The sequence below is a fragment of the Artemia franciscana genome, chromosome 3 (genome assembly GCF_032884065.1).
Source record: "Artemia franciscana chromosome 3, ASM3288406v1, whole genome shotgun sequence".
Classification (NCBI taxonomy): Eukaryota; Metazoa; Arthropoda; class Branchiopoda; order Anostraca; family Artemiidae; genus Artemia; species Artemia franciscana.
The window spans coordinates 1,828,815-1,854,622 of NC_088865.1; the positions used below are offsets into that span (position 1 = coordinate 1,828,815).

The window sequence follows — 25,808 nt, forward strand, 5'->3', positions numbered from 1 at the left end:
GCGCCATATTAGTTACGCGCCATTGTAGTTGTGTCCCTATGTCCCACCTGTGAATATAGATATATATATATATATATATATATATATATATATATGTTTTTAACTACGTAAAACTTGCGAATATACAACATTCTTTGCTGTCCCATTGTCTGTGCATATAAATAGATTGTCAGGTTTACTGACTCTTGAACATGCAACATATAATGGTCCATGGGAAAACAATCCGTATTCAGATCTATACCTCATGATTCTAATGATTGCCCTTGAGCTTTGTTGATGGTGATTGCTAATCGACGATTCCCTGTGTCGCCGTCGTCATTTATATATCCCCGTGTGCCCCCCGGTGTCCCGGTCGTCATTTATATTCCATGTGTTCCGGTCGTCATTTATGTCCCGGTGTCCCAGTCTGTGAATTCTCTTTGAGGGTCCCGGGCGTCATTGATATTCCTTGTGTCCCGGTGTCCCGGTCGTCATTCGTGTCCCGGTGTCCCAGTCTGTATATACATTCGTTTTTGAATTGGTCTTTTTTTAGGTTTTAGTTTTCTGCCTTTTTTTTAGTTTTTTTTAGTTATACCTCATGATTCTAATGATTGCCCTTGAGCTTTGTTGATGGTGATTGCTAATCGAACATTCTCTGTGTCCCCATCGTCATTTATATATCCCCCTGTGCCCCCCGGCGTCCCCGTTGTAGTTGTGTCCCTGTGTCCCGGTCGTCATTTATATTCCCTGTGTCCGGTCGTCATTTGTATTCCGGTGTCCCAGTCTGTATATACATTCGTTTTTGAAATGGTAAATGATGAAATAAATTTTTGTATTTTTCCCCTTTTTTTCTTTTTAGTTTTTTTTTTTTGGTTTTTACATTTTTTTAGTTTTTTTTTAGTTTTTTTTTCTTTTTTCTTTTTAGTTTTTTTTATTTTTCATTTTTTTAGTTTTGTTTTTCTCCTTTATTTTTCTTTTTGTTTCTTTTTTTTAGTTTTTTTTTATTTTTAGTTTTTTTAGTTTTTTAGCTTTTTTAGTTTTTTTTATTAGTTTTTAGTTTGTTTTTTTCTTTTTAGTTTTTTTGTAGTTTTTACCTTTTTTTTTAGTTTTTTTTTACTTATGTCCTGGTCGTCATTTATACTCCCTGTGTCCCGGTCGTCATTTGTGATGGTTTGTTGACGGTGTTTTGTTGATGGTGATTGCTAATTGAACATTCCTTGTGTCCCGGTCGCTTTCTCTTTGAGTGTCCCGGTCGTCATTTATATTCCCTATGTGCCGGTGTCCTGGTCGTCATTTGTGTCCCAATGTAATTTCGTAATTTCGTCAGTCGAAAACATGACGTCAGCCGACACAGAAACATGACTTCACCTGATCCACAGACAGACAGACAGACAACTTATTTTTATATATATAGACTAGCTGTTGGGGTGGCGCTTCGCGCCACCCCAACACCTAGTTGGTGGGGCGCTTCGCGGCCCCCCCCTAGCCCCCCGCGCGCGTAAGTCGTTACGCGCCATATTAGTTACGCGCCATTGTAGTTGTGTCCCTGTGTCACACCTGTGAATAGAGATAGATATAAATATATGTTTTTAACTACGTAAAACATGCGAATATACAATATTCTTCGCTGTCCCATTGTCTGTGCATATAAATAGATTGTCAGGTTTACTGACTCTTGAACATGCAACATATAATTGTCGATGGGAAAAACAATCCGAATTCAGATCTATACCTCATTATTATAATGATGTGTCCCTGTGTCCCGGTCGTCATTTATATTCCCTGTGTCCCGGTCGTCATTTGTGTCCCGGTGTCCCAGTTTGTAATTTCTCTTTGAGTGTCCCGGTCGTCATTTATATTCCCTGTGTCCCGGTGTCCCGGTCGTCATTTATATTCCCTGTGTCCCGGTGTCCCGGTCGTCATTTGTGTCCCGGTGTCCCGGTCTGTAATTTCTATTCGAACAATCCCTGTGTCCCGGTCGTCATTTATATATCCCGCCTGTGCCCCCGGCGTCCCCGTTGTAGTTGTGTCCCTGTGTCCCGGTCGTCATTTATGTTCCCTGTGTCCCGGTCGTGATTTGTGTCCGGGTGTCCCAGTCTGTAATTTCTCTTTGAGGTTCCCGGTCGTTACTTATATTCCCTCTGTCTCGGTCGTCATTTGTGTCCCGGTCTGTAATTTCTCTTTGAGTGTTTTTTCTTTTTAGTTTTTCTTTAGTTTTTTACCTTTTTTCTTTTTTCAGTTTTCTTTTTCTTCTTTATTTTTCAACGTCACTATGAAGTACATATCGACGAACCTTTGTTTTTTTAACTTAAATCTGGTAGGCATTGATGACCTTATCCAAGTCAAAATCCCAAACCCAATCATCATCGCTATCATTTTCAGTTTTGATATGTTTTGACTCTCGCTGTCCAGGTGGATTTTCATCTAAGTGCGCGGTTTTGCGTTCTTTAGCTGCAAGCCTGTTTTCTTGCTGTTCTTGTGATTCCCCGGCACGCTTTCTTTTCTTACTTTCTCTATCAGCTGCAAGCCTCTTTTCTTGCTATTCTTGTGATTCCTCGGAACGCTTTCTTTTCTTACTTTCTCTATCAGCAGCAATTTTTTTGGCATAAACTCTTTGAGCAGCTTCCTCGGCTGTTGCCAGTGTAGGTTCTTCAGTCATTTTACAATTAAACATTTTTCCGTGAACAAATGTCTTAAATACCGTTAATAACGTCACCGTCAAAGCAAAAATGACGACAACTAATTTCATGACGTCAGCCGACACAGAAACATGACGTCACCTGATCCACAGACAGACAGACAACTTATTTATATATATATATAGTTATATTCCCTGTGTCCCGGTGTCCCGGTCGTCTCCCAGTCTGTAATTTCTCTTTGAGGTTCCCGGTCGTTACTTATATTCCCTCTGTCTCGGTCGTCATTTGTGTCCCGGTCTGTAATTTCTCTTTGAGTGTTTTTTCTTTTTAGTTTTTTTTTAGTTTTTTACCTTTTTTCTTTTTTCAGTTTTCTTTTTCTTCTTTATTTTTCAGCGTCACTATGAAGTACATATCGCCGAACCTTTGTTTTTTTAACTTAAATCTGGTAGGCATTGATGACCTTATCCAAGTCAAAATCCCAAACCCAATCATCATCGCTATCATTTTCAGTTTTGATATGTTTTGACTCTCGCTGTCCAGGTGGATTTTCATCTAAGTGCGCGGTTTTGCGTTCTTTAGCTGCAAGCCTGTTTTCTTGCTGTTCTTGTGATTCCCCGGCACGCTTTCTTTTCTTACTTTCTCTATCAGCTGCAAGCCTCTTTTCTTGCTGTTCTTGTGATTCCTCGGAACGCTTTCTTTTCTTACTTTCTCTATCAGCAGCAATTTTTTTGGCATAAACTCTTTGAGCAGCTTCCTCGGCTGTTGCCAGTGTAGGTTCTTCAGTCATTTTACAATTAAACATTTTTCCGTGAACAAATGTCTTAAATACCGTTAATAACGTCACCGTCAAAGCAAAAATGACGACAACTAATTTCATGACGTCAGCCGACACAGAAACATGACGTCACCTGATCCACAGACAGAGAGACAACTTATTTATATATATATATAGTTATATTCCCTGTGTCCCGGTGTCCCGGTCGTCTCCCAGTCTGTAATTTCTCTTTGAGGTTCCCGGTCGTTACTTATATTCCCTCTGTCTCGGTCGTCATTTGTGTCCCGGTCTGTAATTTCTCTTTGAGTGTTTTTTCTTTTTAGTTTTTTTTTAGTTTTTTACCTTTTTTCTTTTTTCAGTTTTCTTTTTCTTCTTTATTTTTCAAAGTCCCCCCGCGCGCGTAAGTCGTTACGCGCCATATTAGTTACGCGCCATTGTAGCTGTGTCCCTGTGTCCCACCTGTGAATAGAGATAGATATAAATATATATTTTTAACTATGTAAAACATGCGAATATACAACATTCTTCGCTGTCCCATTGTCTGTGCATATAAATAGCATTTATATTCCCTGTGTCCCGGTCGTCATTTGTGTCCTGGTGTCCCAGTTTGTAATTTCTCTTTGAGTGTCCCAGTCGTCATTTATATTCCCTGTGTCCCAGCGTCCCGGTCGTCATTTGTGTCCCGGTGTCCCGGTCTGTAATTTCTATTCAAACAATCCCTGTGTCTCAGTCGTCAATTATATATCCCGCCTGTGCCCCCGGCGTCCCCGTTGTAGTTGTGTCCCTGTGTCCCGGTCGTCATTTATATTCCCGGTCGTGATTTGTGTCCAGGTGTCCCAGTCTGTAATTTTTCTTTGAGGTTCCTGGTCGTCATTTATATTCCCTCTGTGTCGGTCGTCATTTGTGTCCCGGTCTGTAATTTATCTTTGAGTGTTTTTTCTTTTTAGTTTTTTTTAGTTTTTTACATTTTTTCAGTTTGTTTTTCTTCTTTATTTTTCAGCGTCACTATGAAGTACATATCGCCGAACCTTTGTTTTTTAACTTAAATCTGGTAGGCATTGATGACCTTATCCAAGTCAAAATCCCAAACCCAATCATCATCGCTATCATTTTCAGTTTTGATATGTTTTGACTCTCGCTTTCCAGGTGGATTTTCATCTAACTGCGCGGTTTTGCGTTCTTTAGCCGCAAGCCTGTTTTCTTGCTGTTCTTGTGATTCCTCGGCACGCTTTCTTTTCTTACTTTCTCTATCAGCTGCAAGCCTGTTTTCTTGCTGTTCTTGTGATTCCTCGGCACGCTTTCTTTTCTTACTTTCTCTATCAGCAGCAAGTTTTTTGGCATAGACTCTTTGAGCAGCTTCCTCGGTTGTTGCCATTGTAGGTTCTTCAGTCATTTTACAATTAAACATTTTTCCGTGAACGCATGTCTTAAATACCATTAATGACGTCACCGTCATAGCAAAAATGACGACAACTAACTTCATGACGTCAGTCGACACAGAAACATGACGTCACCTGACAGACAGACACACAGACAGACAACTTATTTTTATATATATAGATATAGATGTCCCGGTCGTCATTAGTGTCCCGATGTCCCGGTGTGTAATTTCGTCAATCAACAAACATGACGTCAGTCGACACACAAACATGACGTCACTCGACACACACACACACACAGACAACTTATTTTTATATATATAGATGTCCCGGTGTCCCGGTCGTCATTTGTGTCCCGATGTCCCGGTCTGTAATTTCGTCTATATCAATAGATTGTCAGGTTTACCGACTCTTGAACATGCAACATATAATTGTCCATGGAAATAACAATCTGTATTCAGATCTATACCTCATTATTCTAATGATTGCCCTTGAGCTTTGTTGATGGTGATTGCTAATCGATCATTCCCTGTATCCCCGTCATTTGTCGTCATTTGTGTCCCGATGTCCCGGTCTTTAATCTCGTCAGTCGACAAACATGACGTCAGTCGACACAGAAACATGACGTCACTCGACACACACACACACACAACTTATTTTTATATATATAGATATATATATATATATATATATATATATATATATATATATATATATATATATATATATATATATATATATATATATATATATATATATATATATAATATATATATATATATATATATATATATATATATATATATATATATATATATATATATATATATATATATTCTGTGGTAGGCACACCACTTGACTGGGTAGAGAACTTAAAGTGCCGAAACCCTATAGGCAATTTTGTATTCTCCTGATGAGCCCTTGTGTTGGGTTGTTGCCTCTGAATTATTTGTCTTTACTGTTTTTATTATTTGGTAAATGACGACTTATACTTATTGACAACATGCCTGCCTGTCCATAGATTATTCTTTATGGTTGATTGTGTATGGCTATGCTGTTTGACCTATGTGATTGTATGGATGAGTAGGGTTAAGGCCTCATTCAAGTGCTGGTCTATATTAATCACTAATTTAGGAAAACAGTCTTCCTTTTCTCCTTCTGTCTTCCTTTTTTTTTTAATGTGTTTGTGCTGTTGCATTGGTGATTTCTCTTTTCGTTATATATATATATATATATATATATATATATATATATATATATATATATATATATATATATATATATATTACAAAACTTACCATTGCTTATAGCCTACTTCTGTGTTCATTTCTGAAGTCCAACTTAAGTTAAACGTTAATATTCCCTTGCTTTGAAAAATATGAAGTTTCAAGCTCCTATCTACAATTAAATAAAAAAAAAGTTTTTTTAGCTGCAAGGAAGGAGTGACACTAAAACTTAAACGATCATAAATTAATCCGTATATGAAAGGGATTGGCTCCTCCGCAACGCCTCGCTCTTTACGCTGAATTTTGACTCTTCCTCACAACTCTACTTTTTAAAACAATAAAAAAAACTTTAGCATAAAGGAAGAGGCCTAACTATTGATAACATTCAATTAAAGAATCAGCTTTTCATGGTGATCCTAAATATGAATTTGTTTATTAGTAATTAGTACAGAAAAATGTTCCCCCTCTCCATGTTTCATACCCAATTAGTATGAAAAAATCCCCCTCTCCATGGAAATATGACCTGGACAATTCAATTCTGGCAAAAATTTACACTGGACAATTATACTTAACATCTCCATGCGTGAAACTGAACTGGTAAAGAGAAAGCAAGAAATGCAAAGAAATTTCGCATATGAGTTCTGGCAAATTCACCAAGTGTAGAATTTCCCCTGAAAAGTTCAACCCCACGAAACATCTCTCTCCATTTTTTTGATAAAAAAAGGCATGGGGGAAGAGGCCTAGCTGCCCTCCGATTTTTGGTTACTCAAAAATGCAAATAGATTTTTTTATTTTTTTGTAAACGTTTTCGTTAGTAATAAACATACGTACCTGACCTTGCTTAGTAATAAACATACGTACATGACGAATTAACTTACGTAACGAACTTCTATATTTTTGTATTTTTATTACGTATATGAGGGGGTTCACCCCGTCGTCAATACCTCGCTCCTTACACCAAAGCTTGAATTTTGTCCCAAGTCTTCAAGAAAGACCACGTATCACAAAAGCCGTAGAATAAATAGTTGAAATTACTAAAAATACTTTAGCGTAAAGAGCGTATTGTGGAGGAAACAAACCCCCTTATATACATATTATTTTATGTTTGTTTTAAGTTTTAATGCTGCTCATTACTTCCAGTTGAATTTTATTTTATTTATTTTCTCAGTGTTTTTTTTAAATAATGCTAGAAAATCCTGCGCCCCCTTCGTGAAATTCTCTTCCCTCATGATAAATTTCTTGATGGAAAGATCCACTCACGTAACCTCCTCCCCCGACTCATCCCCACCCCAAAGCGAAAAAGCCCCCCCCCCCCAAAAAAAAACGTCTGTCACTTCATAATAACCATTACTATATGTAAACAATGGTCAAAGTTTGTAACTTGTAGCCCCTCCCCCGCGGACTGTGAGGGATTAAGTTGTACCCAAAGACATAATTATTAGGTTTTTGATTAAGCTGAATAGAACGGCAATCTCAAAATTTTGATCCGGTGACTTTGAGGAAAAAATGTGCGTGGGAGGGGGCCTAGGTCCCCTCCAATTCTTTGGTCACTTGAAAAGGGCACTAGAGCTTTTAATTTCCGTTTGAATGAGCTCACTTGCTACATTCTAGGACGACTGGGTGGATACAATCACCCTGGGAAAAAAAAACAAATAAATTAACACCCATCCGTAATCTGACTTCTGGCAAAAAATACAAAATTCCACATTTTTGTAAATAGGAGCTTGAAACTTCTACATTAGGGTTCTCTGATACGCTGAATCTGATGGTGTGTTTTGCGTTAAGATTCTATGACTTTTAGGGGGTCTTTCCTCCTATTTTCTAAAATAAGGCAAATTTTCTCAGGCTCATAACTTTTGATGGGTAAAACTAAACTTGATGAGACTTATATATTGAAAATCAGCATTAAAATGAAACTCTTTTGATGTAACTATTGGTATCAGAATTCCGTTTTTTAGAGTTTCGGTTACTATTGAGCCGGGTCACTGCTTACCATAGTTCGTTACCACGAACTGTTTGATTTTGGCTCTGGTCCTTTGTCTTTTGAGAATGTTTGTCTCAGCCGATACTAAGACTCGAAAAATAACTTATAAGGAATTGAATAGTATTAAACATTGTTTCAATAATATACGGTGACGTATCAATTACATAGATAGCTAATACTATAAAATATGGTTTGTAAGTTGATTTGATAAAAGAACTAATTTAGCTTCTAGTCCCTCATTGACTTCTTGTCCGGGCTTCCATAGATAGGGCTTAAGTTCTAGATCTAACACTTTTCTTTTCAAATTCGAGAGGTAAATCGGACAAAATCGCATATCAATCTGTGGACCGTTTGGTCCCCCAAAAGTAAGATTTAAAAGTAAAATTAAAAAAACTTTCTTTTGGTTTTGGTTCATAGATTTGGTTTGGGTTCTTAGTATTTTGGTTTTGTTTTTCCTCCTTTTCTTTTTTTGTACTTACTATTTCTTTTTGATTATTTATTTTTATTTTCATGAGGGAGATTGGTCATAATTTGGTTGTTTTGTTTCCCTTTTTGTTCGTTTGTTAAGTGTTTGTTATATATGTGGTCAACCAGTATCAAGTACTTTCATGGTTTCCATACGTTTTACAAAATTTTGTAAACAAATGAACTGAACTTACATCTAACAAGGCAAAGTTTTGTAAAAAGCCACCACAAATAGAGGCGGCTCCGCAAGGTTTGGCCCGAACATATTCTAAATGAGGCAATTTAAACATTTGAAAACGGGGAATAGAAGGGAAAATAAAAAGGGTAAAAAACCATAAGCCTTAGAAAAATTGTTCGTCGAAATTTCTTACCTGTATCTCAATATGTCTTGGCGTGACAGTCCTACTTTCATTCACCTTTTCATCGTTATAAAAGACCCTTTCACACCACATGACTCTCAATGCAGCCAAAAATGCAATCAACCTTAAAAACATAAATATTTTATCACATATTAATATCAAGCTTAATCTAAAAATTTTTGAAGGTTGTTTTATATGACTTAATTTATTGCTGAAAGCTAAGCAAAAATATACTCTGTACGCTACCATAATTATAACATAAACTAAAAAAAGGGAATAATACAAAAAAGTATATTCCAAGGAAGAAAAAACAAACAATATTCAACAAAAAAAGAAATGAAAATTGTAAAAACTGCAAGACATTGCATAAACTGTTTCACTGAAACTAGAAACTACCAAGGAATAGGGGTCAGATTGGTCTACTAGCAATGACCACAAGAAACTAGCAACAAAAAGAATATGCTTGGCATAGTAGACGGTGGTAGCCTTGGCAATTAATAAATCCAAACTTTGTGCCTGATCGTATCCTAGCAGCTTTGCTCTTAGAGACAGATCACAAAGCGTTTATTCTATATTTTTTTTTGCAATTAGAAATACCGTTGTCAAACTATTTCCGAAGGGACAAACTAACCGAATTTACACAAGATAAGGGGAACTTTTCAAAACTTATCTGGGAAGGAGGAGAGCTTGTGTTCTTGGGAAGAGTGAGGGTTGTTATTTCAATTGGATATTAAGAAATTGCGTTTATATAGCGAAAAAAGAAATCACCAGTGCAACAGCTAAAACACAGAAACGAACACACGCAATAAAATCAAACATAAAACATAGAAAACAATAAAAAATAATAAATATTAAATAAATAATGTATAACATAAAAAATGTAATAATAATGAATAATAAATTATATATATATATATATATATATATATATATATATATATATATATATATATATATATATATATATATATATATATATATATATATATATATATATATATATATATATATATATATATATATATATATATATATATATATATATATATATATATATATATATATATATATATATATATATATATATATATATATATATATATATATATATATATATATATATATATATATATATAAGAAGGACAAAGGAAGACTGTTTTCCTATTTAGTAATTAATATAGATAAGTATCTGAATTTTGTATGTGGTGACACTAATTGGAATTATCATGGGGGAAATATTAGCCCGAATTGAAATCGTCTAGATTATGATTCTGCTGCTGGAGGGGTTTTCCACGGGAGAAATTCTCTAAAGAGATTTTTCCGCGGGAGCCCCTTTTTGCTAGGAGATGAGTATTTGTGGAAATAATTTTCCACGGAGGGAATATTCAGCATGATTTTAAAAACAATCAAAAATAAAAGTCTTTTTCAAATGAAAGTGGGCGAGAAAAAAATTTCATCCGGAATTGTCCATAGGAAATTGTCCGAGGGTAATTTTCAGCTAGAATAAAATTGTCTGTTTGGAATTCTCCTGATGGGGAGGGGGTATTTTATGTGGGAAGAAATTTACCTGTAGATTTTACCGTGAGGAGTAGGAATTTTCCATGGAGGGGGAAGTCAGATATTCTGACGTTATTTAAAAAATATCAGAAATTAAATTCTCAATACCTCCTCCTCAATTCCTCGCTCTTTACACTACTTAATGAAATTAAGCTCACAAGCTCAGCTTTTGGGGCTATAACAACTGATCTATTTGTTTTTCTTTTACTATTTCATTTTTTCTTTATTATTGTATTTTTATAGTACTAATATAATGAAAGAAAAATGAAATGAAGTTATTAGCTAATAATTTTTTTGTGATTTGTGAAGTGGAAAAATGTCTCTAGAATTCGCAGTAACGATATTTCCTAAAAACAATTTAATAGGTATGCGATTATTTAAAAAATCATTTATTATTATCAACGCCAGCAGCATATCGTTATCTTTTTGTTTAATATTAATTAACCGATTATCATTATTATTAATTAAATTATTAATTATATTAATATATGATTATATAATTATATTAATTATATTAATTAAATTATTAATAAAATTAATATAATGACTAAATAATACAGATTAAATAATACAACAGTATTAAATAATAATACTGTTGTGTGCTGATTTTTGTTCGTGAAAGTTAACTTATCTTGATACTTTTCTTCGTGAAACTAGTAGTATGTTTGATTATTCTTTCGTGAAACATCAGGATATTTTTCTTCGTTAAACTTGTTGTTTGTTCGTCTATTCTTCATGAAACTGGATGATTGCTGATTTTGTCCGTGGGATTTATTGCATGTGGATTATTTCTTCAAGAAACTCAAGTTGTCTTGATTTATGTATTCGAAGAACTTGATATATTTTTATTTCTTCTTCGTTAAACTTGTTGCATGTTAGTTTTTTCCACGTGAAACATGACGGCTGCTGATTTTTGATCGTGATAATTTTTGTGATAATTTATGTATGATTTTTATCTTATGTTATATCATGACTTTCTAGAGAATATTCACCATAAATATAATATTAATGTAAAATATAATACATTAATATTATATTTTAGTGGTTTCAAATCAAAGTGATTTCTAATGTTAAAGGAGCATAAAATTTAAATTTAAAGGAGCTATCACAAAAACCACAAATTTTTTAGGCTTACAGTAATATTCTTTAAGTTTCTATGTTGATTTTTCTCTTCGTGAAGCATGTAGCTTGATTTTTTTCTTCATGAAACTGGTTTTGTTATTGGAATTTGCTGCGTGTTGATTTGTGTTTGTGAAATTTAATTTGTCTTGTAGTTTTTCTTCGTGATAGTTGTTGTATGCTGTTCTATTCTTTCTTGGGACTTAAATTATCATGATATTTTCCTTCGTGAAACTTGTTGCATCCTAATTTTTTGTTAGTAAACCATGATGCAAGCTGTTTTTTTGTGAAACTTGCTCCATGTGGATTGTTTCTTAGATTTGTATCTTCAAGAAACTTGATTTATTTTTATTTATTCTTCATGAAACTTGATGCAAGTTGATTTTTCACTTCGTGAAACTGTAAATTGATTTTTCTCCTTGTAAACTGCTTTTGTTCGTGGAACTTACTGCGTGCAGATTATTGCTCGCGAAACTTAATTTATCTTGACATATTTCTTGCAAACTACGCGTCCTTAGCACAAGAGAAACGAAAAAAAAACCCACTAAACTAAAATCAAATAAAATCACCACTAATATTAATAAATACAATTGTCGCTACTGATCCACGTAGGAAAAAGAAGCTATTAGAATTACTTCAATGAGAACATCAAAGCAACTGAGAAAAAAAATAATAAAAATTGAAACCAAGTTAATTATTGTGTTACGAAATTATCCTCTTGTTAGCTATTATTGAGTCAACTCTTTTCGGTCGACTAGGTAACCTAGTCCCCTTGTGATCATGTAAAATCTTAATTACCTTATTGACTATTGGTTCATTTTTCAAGAGACAATCATAAATTGGGCCAATTATCCGCGTTGTTTTAGTCTTTCATCTTTTTTCTCTACTGGCCGCAGTTTTGTTTGTAAAGCCATCTCACTGCTTCTATTCATCGTTCTTTCAGGCGTGATAGTGGAATGTTTATCCTGGGATGATATAGATTCATTTCTTTCCCTGTCTATTATTCTAACATCACTTATAAGTTCCTGACTCACTTACTATAGCTTCCTCAGTCTTTTTTATTTCTTTCATTTTGTCGTTTGTTTTACCTTAGACAAATAAACGACTTTCCAAAAAAAATTCACATCCCTTAACCTAACGTCTGCATGAATGTCTTCTCTCGCTTGTATCATAACTAGTACAAGATTCTGTCGGACCTCGGGGGCTACTGTAAAGCCGTATCTATGAAAATTTGAAATGCTTCCAGGATCGTAAATTTGAGTTCTATAGATAGTAATCTGATCACAATATTTCGGACGCTTTTTTTGTGATGGCAAACAAACTGCGTCAATAATATCGTGTTCAGTTATCCTTAAGTGAAACACCACATAGGTAAAACACTTTCTTTTAGATATCTCCCTTTTACTATTGGGGGAAAATTATACAGGATTACATTGCAGCTTTTACACTCTTTTTTTATCTTTCCATTCTTGCCCTAGTTCCATGATAGTGCTCTTGATACGCTTGCGCATTAGCGTCTTACTGCAGAAGGTACTTCACTAATTTGACCAGAAAGACTTGTAGCCAGGCTTTGGAAGTCCTTCAATAAATTAACAACTTTTAAAGACAATGGATTAAAAGAATTTAGCTTTTTTTCACACTTTTCAATTCCGCCAATATTAATTGATTTATCTCTTGATTAATTGTTCATAATTCTACAAGCTTGCTTACTAAAATTGCAAATGCTTAACTTAGAATGTGCCAACCATAGTTATGCTCCGGCACTAGAGTTGTCAATCGGGCCCTGATTTAGACAAATCAACGCTCAGAACGCAGCGTGTAAACACAAGCGGTAAGAGTCGGTAGGATGGTTTTAAGGGTAGTTAGAAGATATAATGGTGTTAAACAGGGTTGCACATTGTCTCCTAAATTATTTGCTCTGTTTATAAATTCTGTAGTGTCATTGATGGAGAATAAGCAGGTACACATGGTGAGTTTAGATTTTGTGTCCATTTGCATGACGGTGGTAGCAGATGATATTGTTCTGGTTGCAGATTCACAAAGGAACCTTCAGAAATTATTTGATATGTTAAAAGATTATTTGGATTCGAATACTTTAGAGCTTCACACAGTGTTAGCATTCCTAAACACCAAAAACAAGAAGAACAATAGGGATTATTTTAAGACAGTGGGAAACAAATTAGAATGAATATTTCAGCCTTATGTTCAAGGGCCGTCCTCAGCAATACAAATAAGAAAAAACAACTTACGAGAGGATAAAATCAATAAAACTAAAATGAACAGTTTTTCAAAACAGTCCCAGCATCCTTACCTCAGCGAAGTTCATCCTGGACTCTAGACTGTACTAGAGTCTAGGCCCAGTACTGTTCATTTTAGTTTTATTGATTTTATCCTCTCGTAAGTTGTTTTTGATGGAAAGGCAGTGTGGTCTTCGTCGTTAGTTAGCATTCCTTAAATACACTAAACTTGAGGAGGGTGCTAAACTTAGTTTCATGGGTAGAAGGGTTAATTGATATTTGAAATTTTCTTTTTGCATATTTCACATTTATATAATTTTTCTCCATTGTGGGTTCTCATATGCTTAGCCAAACTGGACTTGATAGAAAATTTCTGTTTGCATTCTTCAAATCCATAAAGTTTTTCACCAATGGTCTAATATGAAGAGCCAAACTGCGCTTCGAACAAAGTTTTTTTTTGCACGCTTCACATTCGTATCAGTTTCCACTATTGGTGAGTTCTCCTAGGCTTAACCAAATTAGACTTGTTAGCAAATTTATTTGTGCATGTTAGTGTATAATAATAATAAGTGTGATTTCCAACAAATGGTATCAATTTTCAAAAATTCTATTGAACGTGTTTTAAGGTTATCGAGGGAAAGGTTAAACCAATTTTTTTTTGCAATTAAAAAGAGAACATGAAAAACAAAATATATCAACGTATAAACCTAAACATTTCCCAGGACCAGGTGGGATTAGTTTAAGCGAAAAGGCGTTAACCAAAGAACAAAAGGAAATCCTTGAAAAAGGTATAAAATTTGGACTAAATCCTAAAAAAGTACCGGTAGAAGAAATAATTTCGAAGATTGAGACAGGGATTAATGTGTTTTCAAAAGATTTTAATAATATAGATGACTTAAGACTGGGAGTCGTTAATATTTAAAAGATTTTGGCAATTTTCAAGAAAACCTTAAGAACAAAGATACAAAAACTTCCTGCAGAGGAAAGAAACCCATGGTTTCATTATAAACATTTACATATGGCATAAAAACGAGGCATAAAAAACATTTTGCTTCGTTAAGGGCTTTTCTAGCTCCAATTTCAAGCTCCAAAGTGAAAATCTATTCATCTATTAAAAGTGAAAATTATATTTAGTAAATGTAATTTTTACTTTTAATGGATTCCCATTTATACACCGATTGTTGCAGAGGAAAGAAACCCATGGTTTCATTATAAAAATTTACTCTGGTTTTGTTCTAAAGTTATTACCATCAGTGCTGGGATTTTTGTTTATAATGTAAGTTGTTCTTTATTGTTTATATACTTTTTTCCGTTGTATTTTAGGTGTCGTGTTTTTTTTTTGTTTATGTCCTAAAAAAAAATCTTCTTTTTTGTCGCTTGTAATTTTTTTCCGTTGAGAAAGGCTCCCAGACGTGCTGCCGAAATATTCGGAGTATTATTTCTTTTTTTTTTTAGTTAAAGCGTAGTTCTTATATTTTATTTTTTGTTCACTGCATTGTCGAAATTAAAACCCGTTTACTCTTTGCTCAATTTTTCGCAAATGGAAAAGCAGCGTGGTCTAAGAAATTATTTTTAATAAAAACGCTCGTACAAAATTAAAAGTTCTAGTTGCCTTTTTAGTAACCAAAAGACTGGAGGGCAACTAGGTCTCCTCCCCCACTTGTTTTTTCTCAAAATTGTTCGATCAAAACCAAGAGAAAGTCATTTAGCTAAAAAAAATTAATATGCAAATTTCATTTTAATTATTCATGGGCGGAGAGCCAAAATCAAAATATGCATCTATTCAAAAACGTTCACAACTTCACTGTTTTAAAAAGTAGAGTTGAGAGGAAGAGTCAAACAATAGCGTAAAGAGCGGGGCATTGAGGAGAGAACAGCCCCTTTCATTTATGGAGTAATTTCTGTTCGTTTTAAGTTTTAATGTCACTCCTTACTTTCAGCAAAAAAAAACTTGTTTTTTTATTTAATTAATATCAAGAATTACAACCAGTTTCATGCCTAGATGACGCAGAACACTTTCGGTAAAGGCATTTATTAAAGTAAGTGTTCAACGTCATCTGGGTAGTGTTCTGTGTTCATTACAATTCATTGGGACCCTTCAAAGTTGTATACACTGTGGAGCCCTCCATTTTCCCGCAGGAAAAGAAGCCAACAAAGGTGATTCATTTGAGGGTTGCTGCATGTTTGGTTAATTGCATTGCTACCTCCATAATTTCCAAATGAATTAGGAGATGATTAAAGGTGTGTATTATTAGGTGACTTCAATGCGTATACAAGCGAGAGATTTTGGGGGTCGCGGAGGAAAAATATTTAGGAAACTAAACTTTAAGTTTTTTTTATTGAGAAGCTAGTGCCTTTAAATGGGAGTTTGAGAAAGGATAAGGAAAGGGGGAATTTTAAATGTTTTGGGGTTGGAAGTCCCAGTGTTACTGATTATATTTTAATGGATGTAAGCCTTAGGTCGGCCTCAGCGGTTTTTTGAGTACTGGGAGTTGTTAGGTGTGACCATTTGCCTACTGTAATGGATATAAGGATGATAGGGCTATTAATATGAATGACGGGAGCATTTCTGATAGTAACAGAACTATTACTTACTGATAGTAAGTAATAGAACCTTAATTTAGAAAAAAGAAGAAACAAGATAAAGTCAGGATTTTAGAAATTGAGAAAACTTTTACTTACTGATAGTAAGTAATAGAACCTTAATTTAGAAAAAAGAAGAAACAAGATTAAGTCAGGATTTTAGAAATTGAGAGAACTTTTGTGAAAAGGGAAAAAAATTATGGCAGCTAGGAAGAAGATATGTTATCCTTTCTACAACAGAAAAAATTGGAGGTGACACCGGACCCGAGTACCTTTAATCACTGGATAGCACAGAGGATGGTAGACTAGAGGATTTATCATAGAGTTTAAGCCAACAGGCGTGCTACCCGATCAGAGGGGAGGATTACAAACGTATCTCGCCAATTACGCATGAGGAAATAGATAAATCCCTGAAGCTTATGCGCACCGGAACTTATGAAGGAGGGATGCGCACCGGAGAAAAATGAAATTCCAATAAAATCGGGAAGCAGGGAAAACGTATTTTGCCGCAATTTTGATTTGTTTATGTGCAGTTTTGGTTAGTTCTTGGAGGCCTGAAGAGTCAAGTTTGTCCGTTAAGATACTATTATTTAAGAAGCAACATTAAAACTTAAAACAACAAAATTGTTACGTATATCAGGGTATTTTCCCCCTCCTCAACACCTTGTTCTTCACGGTAAACTTTGTCAGTACTTTTAAAAAGTCCATTACTGTTCTAGTTGACCAACCGTTGTGTTTCAAGAGTATTTTTTTTAAGGAATTGGAACAAAATTCGACTTTAGTGTAAAGAGTGAGGTATTAAGGAGGGGTCAACAACCCTTAAATATATACTAATTTTTGTTGGTTTTAAGTTTTAATGTTGTTTCCTACTTTCTTTTGAAAAACTTGTTTTTTATTGAAACTCTGATCTTTCTTTTTAAATAACGCCAGAAAATCTGGCTCAACCTTCACGGAAAAATTTCTCTCCCCTCGAAAATTTCTTCTGGAAACTTCAACGCTGGTGAAAATCTAAACAATAAAATTACCCCTAAAATCTTCACGCGTAAAACTGAGTCAGTAAAGATAAAACAAGATATGTAAAAAAAAAAATTCGCATAGGAATTTTTGGAAATTCCCTCAGTTTTCTCCTGAAAAGTTCACCCCCTGGGATCTGTCCCTCATTTAAAAATTTATCCAGTGAAAAATATCTCCAGCAAAAAAATGTCCTCCCTTCCCCGCCCTAAACATGTGTGCATACTTCCAAAAACAAATACCTTCCGTAAACATTGGCCGGACTTCATAACTTAACACCTTCCCCAGGGACTGGGGGGGGAGTTATTTCCGATGGCATTATAAATGGGGTTTTCAACTATGTTGAACGAAATAGCTATCTCAAAATTTTGGTCGGACGATTTTGGGGGAAAAAGGGGTGGGTAGGGGGCCTAGTTGCCCTCCATTCTTTTCGGTCACATAAAAAAGGCACTAGAACTTTTTATTTTCGTTCAAATGTGCCCTTCCTGGTTGTTTTGAGGACCACTGGGTCAATACAATCGCCCCTGGGATTCCTAAAAAAAAGCAAGCATCTATGATCTTTCTTCTGGGAAACTACGAAAACTCATATTTTTCAGATACGAGCTTGAAATCTACCGTGGGATTTTCTGATAGGCTGAATCTGATGGTGAGATTTTCATTAAGATTCTTTAACTTTTAGAGATGTTTTCCCCCTTTTCTAAAATAAGGCAAGTGTTCCCAGCTCCTAGCAATTGATGGGTAAACACAATGAAAGTTATATATTTAGAATCAGCAAAATACACCTTTTGATATATCTATTGGTGTCAAAATTCCTTTTTTAGAGTTTTTGCTACTATTGAGCCACGTTGCTCCTTACTTAAAGTTCTTTTACATTAAAAATGTACTTTTCGTTAAAAAATTGTTATATCTGAAGAATTAATTTTTTTAATTCCAAAATGTTATTAATCACATCAATTTCCTTATACAGCAGAACAAATGTAGAAGAAACACCAATCAAGCATAAAAATTGTCAAGAGAAAATTTAACGCCAATGAAAAAGAAAAAGGTCTAAGTCCAAGAAATAAAATGAGCTTTATGCGATTAATGGCAAAAATAAAAACAGAATGTGTGGGGGGCAAAACAAAATCACAGGCTAAAAGAAAAACATTGCCAAATTCGCATTCTAAGTCAAATACTGTAAAATAACAAAAAAAAATCACATAAAATCAAGTCAAACTAGCTGTTAAAATGAAATATTTACAATTAATGAAAGGATTGTGCCGAAGACAAGGTCAAAAGTGAAATAGAAGGGGGGGGGTCATTGATTTAAATTTCAGCTATGTGAGGGATGAACGTTCTTCTATATCTTTCAGTGGAAACTCTTAATGGGGCAAGAAGGGGGATTTTCCTTTAAACAAAGCGTACGGGCGAGTACGAGGGGGGGGGGTATAAACAGCGCTTCCACTCTCGAATCTCAAAATTCTGGGACAAGTTTCAAAAATTCGGGGAGTTTTCGGGGACAAGTCTTCAAGATTCGGGGAATTTTCGGGGGCAAGTTCAAAATGGAATTTTATTACCAAATTTGGGAGCCAAAATTGGTTACAGCTTCTTTTTCAGGCTCAAGTAGGGCTTGGATCCGCGTACTAAATCAAGTTTTTAGCAGAGTAGGTTCTAGAGCTAGAGTACAGGATTGGACCCCATAGCTAAAAACGATTTTTGTTGGCACTGCAGACGAAACCTCAGAACTATTTTTAAATAAATTAAAAAAAATAGGCTGAATGACACTCTGGAACTTTGTTGCCTTAGGTTCTATATTACCTTTGCTGCTTTATTCCCATAGCCCGAACACGAGATTTTTATGTCATTTATTTTCAGAAAGACGACGAAAATAAAGTAGCCTGTAGAAAGGCAATTATCCCATACAAAGCAATAACATGTGCAATGATTTCTCGAAATAAATGAATATTCTTCGGCAAGCAAACATGAACTTACACCAGAAATTTAATTTTAAATAATCACCTGAAAGCAATGAACATAATTAAAAATTAAAACGAATAGAAACGATAACATAGTAAGAGGACTGTCCCCTTCTAAACGCCCAACTATTCATGCTGAAATTTTTTTGTAGTTAAGCTTCTCATTTTTCAATTGTTTTGGAAGTTGTTCTTACAGAGTCGGGACTAAATATGAACTTAAGCATAAAGAAAAAGGGGGCTATCCCCTTCAAATATATAATATTTTTTGTTCATTTTAATGTTGCTCCTTGGGCGTACTTTCATTACGGAAAAAATCTTATTTTATTTCAAACAGTTTTTTAAAAATGCCAGGAAATCCAGCTCCATCTCCACAGAAAAATTATTCCTCATCCCAGAAAAATCGTCTAGACAATTCAATACCGTTAAAAATTTATCCCGGACAAATACCATAAAGGTCTCCACGCGTATGATTCGGTTTACAAAGATAAACTTACAATAAATAAAAAGAACTTTGTTTAGGAATCCTGGCAAATCCGTTTTTTTCTTCGATTGGTTGAAAATATATACAGGTTTTATTTTCTTGACTGGTGTTTCAAAAGCCTTTTCGGTCCGGCGGTTCTACCTAGCTTCAAACACTTAGGCCTGCTTAAATCCTAGAGTGGAAATCAGCTTTTTCAATTTCTTCTGCACCAAAAAGGCAGTATTTTGGGATGGGAAAGCCAAAAGAATTTTTCGAATGATCTAACATGTATTTGCAACAAACATTGTTTGTACTATATTGTGCAGGAAAAAATAAAGTTTCAATTATAAAAAAAAAATATGTCATTGAAAATTGCCACGAAGAGGCTCAATATCAGCTAAACCAAGCACACTACCTACGACCTAGGGAGCCACAAAACCAGAAATAAGCGTAGCTGCTTCTTCAGCAGTTGTAGAAGCCTTAACATTTGACAGAAGCTTTGTCATTTCATGGTCAAGGACAAGAGAAGAGGAACTGAGAATGAGTCTCTACATTCCCATTTAGGTCTGAAGACTACACGCAATCGATATTGTCGCCAAAAAGTTTGTTTATCTGTTTTCAAATCTTTGAGGGCACTGAACAAGCGTTCTGCTGTAGCGTTAGAAAATGGCAGTGTACACGTGTAATTATTATTATTCTTAATTTATTACCTTTCAAAAACGGAAAAGACGGAGTATATAAAAGAAAAAGAAAGAAAAGCACAAAAATTTAAATACACTTCCACTACACATATTATAAAATAGCACTAGTCCAGGGTGGTTGGCTCTTAAAACATTGGTACTGAATTTTGAGATTCTTCTCTCTATGGCCATGGAAGGGTTGGTGACCTTATATTTCCTGGAGATGTCGCCATTGCTGTGCCACAAAGGGAGACGCAGGAGAAACTTAGCATATCTGTAAAATGCGCTGCAAATGGCTTTCTTTTCGGTAGCTGTGAATATTTTCCAGAAGGGAACCAGAGCAAGCAGATGAGGGGTAGTAAAAGCATTGCATAGCCGGGCAAGGAGAGGACGGTTGAAACGATACTTATTGGCAACAAGTAATCCGTAAGACGCTCGTAGACGGGAACAGAGGTGGTTTGTCAGTGCTGAGCGTGTTTCCTTCAATGTAGAAGAAATAGGAAGGCCAAGATACGTAAGGGACTCACAAGGCTTAATCAGAGTTTTGCCAATTTTAACGGAGAGGTTAATAGAAAACTCATTTTTTGAACCATTGAAGAAAAGAAGTTCTGTTTTACATTCGTTGAATTCAAGTCCAATCTGCTTGTATGCCGCTGCAAGTGAGTCGTAATTTTGTTGAAATAAAGATATCGAACGAGAACATGAAGAATGTCATCAGCAAAGTTCAGCAGCGAAAGATTAATCCCACGGAAAAGGCACGACGACTTTATTACTTGCTGTGCTTCGATAATAGCGTTATTAAACAGTGATGGAGAAGTTTTGCCACCTTGACGTACGCCTCTCTTGACACTCAGCGTTTTTTTAGAAGGAAAAATGCCGGACGGAGAGTGGATCAGAATGACAGCCGAGAGCTTGTTGTACATACTGTAAACAGGGGAAAGGATGCAAGAGGAAACACCTCGCTGAAGGGCTTTGAGCAGGATATGGCCATGGATGCCAGAATAGAAGGCTCTACTAACATCAAGTCCTCCAAAGACGAGAAGATCACCATTTTTATCTGCATACATAAGAAGATTTGCAAGAACGCTGTGAACGTGTTCCCGTCCTGAGTGTTTTTTTAACCCAAACTGGTCGTCCGGAGTAGTGCTTCGAAGTGCAATTTCATCAAAAATAAGGATATTCAAATAGCTTACAAAAAACAGTTGAAACAGTGATCGGACAATATGAAGCGCACTGGTCAGCTGGTTTACCTTTTTTGAGAATAGGATGAACCAATCCAACACCAAAGCAGTCTGGAACGATGCCAGTAACGAAAATCATTCGAAATAGCAGAGAAAGGTGCTCTAGGAGAAGATTGCTGGCAAAGCTTAAATGAGTACCAGATATACCATCGATGCCCTTAGATTTCTTTTTTTTTAACTTATCAATTTGGGAACGCATCAAGGACGGAGTAACCAGGACACCAATATCCTTAACTGTAAACTGAAGCTCCTTATCGAGGGCCTGGCAAAAGGTGTTATCTAGGTAGGAATTAGGGGCTGAAAATTGGTCTCTGAAGCAGTCGCACCAGTCTTTTTCTGGCATGCAGGGCGGGCCATTGGAAGATTTGTTCTTAGCTCGAAGATGCCATAAAGCAGGAGGCGAATTATCGACAATCTCGCTGGTACGGGCAATTTCGTTATCCTTATGCTGTGTGATGGCTTTTGAAAATTTACGTTTCGTGTAAATACGAACAGCGTGGACTACTCCGGAGCACGGCTTCCCACAATCTGCCCATAATTGTAGCCAGAATTTCGCTGAATCACATGCGGCCAGGAGATTAGGATTATTCCGCCAGTTACGCACTTCCGTGCCGTGGCGAATTTTGCGGACTGAAACTGCAGTTTTCTCAGCTGTATGGATAGCATGCGTTATCTCAGAACAGTAGATATTTAGTAGGATTTTTTTTTCTGAGTCTACTGTCATGTTCGGACAACAGAGAAGTGCGAAAGGAATTCGGATCTTCGACAGTATGTAGTCACATGAACTCTGGTGCGAATCAATGTTAGCAGTTTCCCAGTTGAGGCTGAACAACCATTTAGGTGGGGAATTTGTGGGTGAAATTTGCGGCAAAAGCTTTATTTGAAAAGAATTACAGATAGGCATGTGGTCGGATATGGAGTAATCAAAAAGAACCGTAGTATTAGAGGTGGGTTTAATCATAGAAGAGCAATAGAAATAGTCCAACTGAGACACGGAGCCAGATTGATGGATGTACGTAAAATCACGATCATTTCCAACATAGGTGAGACTTGGACAAGCAAGGAGCAAGATCTGAGATCTGTTGTTTTCAGCGTCAGACAGTTCACAGTTCAAGTCACCAAACAGGAGACAACTTAGGCCTTCATGTTCATATTTTGATACTAGTTTGGCAATAGATGTACATGTGAGAGAGAACTTCCTCTCAGACATATCATTACAGTAATTAGTAAGAAAATAAACGACGATTATGACCACATTCGAAACTTCAACCACAAGGAAACTGTCAGACTTAGCAACTAGATTACCAAGTAGCTCTTTCCGTATCATCAGGGCCAAGCCACCTGAAGGCCTACCGCAAGTGGACTTAGCATGGTGGAAAAACAGATTATGAGAAGACGTGAACTCCAACAGTTGACGACTATCACTTGACAAGAAGTGTTCCTGAAGACCCACCACGTCAAACCGCAAGCAAAGTTCAGAAAGTAGGTGATGTTTCGGTAGAACTTTCCCATTGATGTTCCACGATCCAATTTTTAAGGTTTCTTCAGGCATTGGAATTCTTTAGAAGAGACTGAGCGACAGGACATTTAAAAGTGTAACATGGGTGGTCGGAGGAATTGCAAAGAGCACACTTAAGTGCCTTGGTACAAGGATTATCTTTGGTTGTGGAGTGGCCAGCCTCACCACACCCGGAACATTTTTGGGTACCTGGCCACGCAGACGTAAAATGACCATATGACTGGCAAGAAAAGCATTGGGGTGGCAAGCGTTGAAATATACTAATGAGGAGTCTTTCGTACCCTATGATGGGTGGAAAGCGAATAAAAGACTCAAGGTCGTCTTTAGACTCAAAAAGAAACTTAAACGAACGGGCTGTTTCGGATTTGAGTTGCTTTCAAACAGTTGGCAATCAGATCACATAGGCTATTTTAATGCAGATCTTCAGAAACATAACGGATAATACCAAAAAGGGAGGGGCATTGGAGTTTAGGCTCGACTTCAGGGTTATTCCCGGTTATGCGTGACATAATAGATTCGGCACCACTTTTATCCTTTGTGACTTCTTTCCAGGCGTCTCTACTGGGACGAAGCTCGATTATATTCCCACTAGCTTCTCCACAAACATGCTCCAGATAAGCTTTACGGCAGTCAGGCTTTTTAAGGTCTAAGGGGGGCTTCTTGAGAAGAACTGCATAGGAAGGCTTAGCCGGGGGAGTGACTAATTGATTCATGGATGTAGCAAGTTTCTCAGCTGCACGGGCTTTTTCTCACTTTCAATAAAGTCCTTCAAATTATTGGAGATTTCTGTCACTTTTTGAGGAACAATAGCATCCAATTCACCAGGCGTAGTTGGGACCTCCGTAGGATCAAAAATTACGAATTTCGGCAATTTGATCCGGTTAGTCTCACATAACTGGATCAGTTTCAGCATATCTAACACATTATCGGCAATATTTTGGCGAGCAACGTTGCGACTCGAAGTATTTGAATAGTGCCAAAGTGTATCCTTAGCTTTTATAATCGTATCCTTGTCATATAATACCACTGCCTTTTCGCAAATTTCATCAGTCTTATTTGCTTGGAACGCTCGCGATAAATAACTTAGCAAAGCATTATGTACAAGTCTTTCTATCACATTATGCTAATTTAGAAGTCCAGACACATTCAATAGGAAAAAATAACTGGTTACTTTTTGCACGCAACAAGAGCTCATTAGTAATCTAGTACTATAGTCAATAATCTAGTAATCAGTACTAAAATCAGTAATCTAAAACCTTTCTTAGGTTTTCAAACCTCGGCTTTCCACATGGGTATGTCTGCTTACAGATAAACTTCCAATACTTCTCCACGGATATCGTATATATGTCTAAACCCGCCAAAGAAACAGTGCTCTGTTCGCGCCATTCCCAGTCAATTAGAGCCTTGTTCTACGAAGGCAACCCACGACTTCTTAGAAAATTTGCTAAGGTAGGTGGGTTCAAGTTTAGAGCATTGACAGGATCAAGTAGACTTGTGAACTCATAAACGTCACATTCAAACGTAAAGCGTCTCTGTATCTGGATAATGGCCTCCTTGTAAAAGTCTCTTGCTGTTATGTAGACCTTCCTCACCTCCAACTGTGAGATATCTGGACTAGACGAGACCAAGGATGCCAACTCCTCTTCTGCAGTATACCCGAGATAGACCTTCTGAACGTCAACATAATGGCTCTCGTCTGTTACGTCAAGAGCCAAAAGATCAGTACAGTTTCTGACGTAGGTTCCATCCATATAGTTTATAGCCAAGGTTGCAATAAGCTTAAGCATTTCCGTCTTCAGCTTATAGAAAATTAGTGATTTCGATTGAAATAATACATTAAAGCCGTTCAAAGGGCCTAGAGCGTAATCAACAAACATCATTAGAACCTTCATAAAAGGATTTTTCAGAGCACTAAGGCCAAGTTCGTTGCCATGGGTGGGGTCATCAAAATTGGCACTAGTGAAATAGAGGGACAATGCGCTCCACTGTTCAAGAATTCTTCGCACACATGCATGGAGGGACAGCCACCGGGTTTGTCCAGGGGCTAGAATTTTGTGATCTGGTGTAGCCGAGAAATCTTGAAATTCTTTAAGTACTGCAACTCGCTTAGTGCTCATAGAGAAATGACTATAAACGTGGCAACATAAGTCTTCCAGAGTTTTGCTAAGCTTCTTGCAGGCATACGAAGCGCAAAGATGAATGGAGTGGTAACTACACTTGACAAATACCACCCACGGATAATTGTCACTGATCAGCTTTGCTACCGAATTATGACATCCCATCATTGAGTTTGTTGTGTCGGCACAGAAACCAGTCCAATTTCACAGAGCCACTTGGTTTTCTATTGTTTTCAATGGGCACTGATCTGATTGGTGTTTCTCTGAGCACCTCAAACCGACTGACTGACTCTTTAGCTCTGCATTCTTTTTGAGTGTGTTTATATTCCTGGGACTTATAACACTGAAGGACTCTGCAATTGTACTGATATACAATATACCTCCCTCTTTCTTCCAAAGCACCAAACATTTGGTGCTTGCGTATATATTGTTGCACTTTGTCCTTTAGGGAGGATTCCAAATAGAGGTTGAGAGTAGGGGGGATGGAAATTTTGGGTGGGACCAGGTAGACCCTGGTTAGGTA

The 25,808-nt window shown here is 36.2% G+C and overlaps 1 protein-coding gene across 2 annotated transcripts in view; it reads right to left on the reverse strand.

The window, feature by feature from the left end:
• LOC136024731 (uncharacterized) overlaps positions 1–25,808 on the reverse strand; it is an 82,425-nt gene that overhangs the window by 47,532 nt on the left and 9,085 nt on the right. The window contains exons 1-2 of one of the 2 annotated variants that reach the window (XM_065700162.1): positions 12,281–13,075; positions 8,819–8,930 (exon numbers count right to left, since the gene is read on the reverse strand). In XM_065700162.1, the coding sequence (XP_065556234.1) occupies positions 8,819–8,899 (81 nt within the window). In that variant the 5' untranslated portion in view covers positions 8,900–8,930; positions 12,281–13,075. Of the gene's footprint in view, positions 1–8,818; positions 8,931–12,280; positions 13,076–25,808 lie in introns of those variants that run through there. The other variant, XM_065700161.1, reaches the window with a different exon arrangement.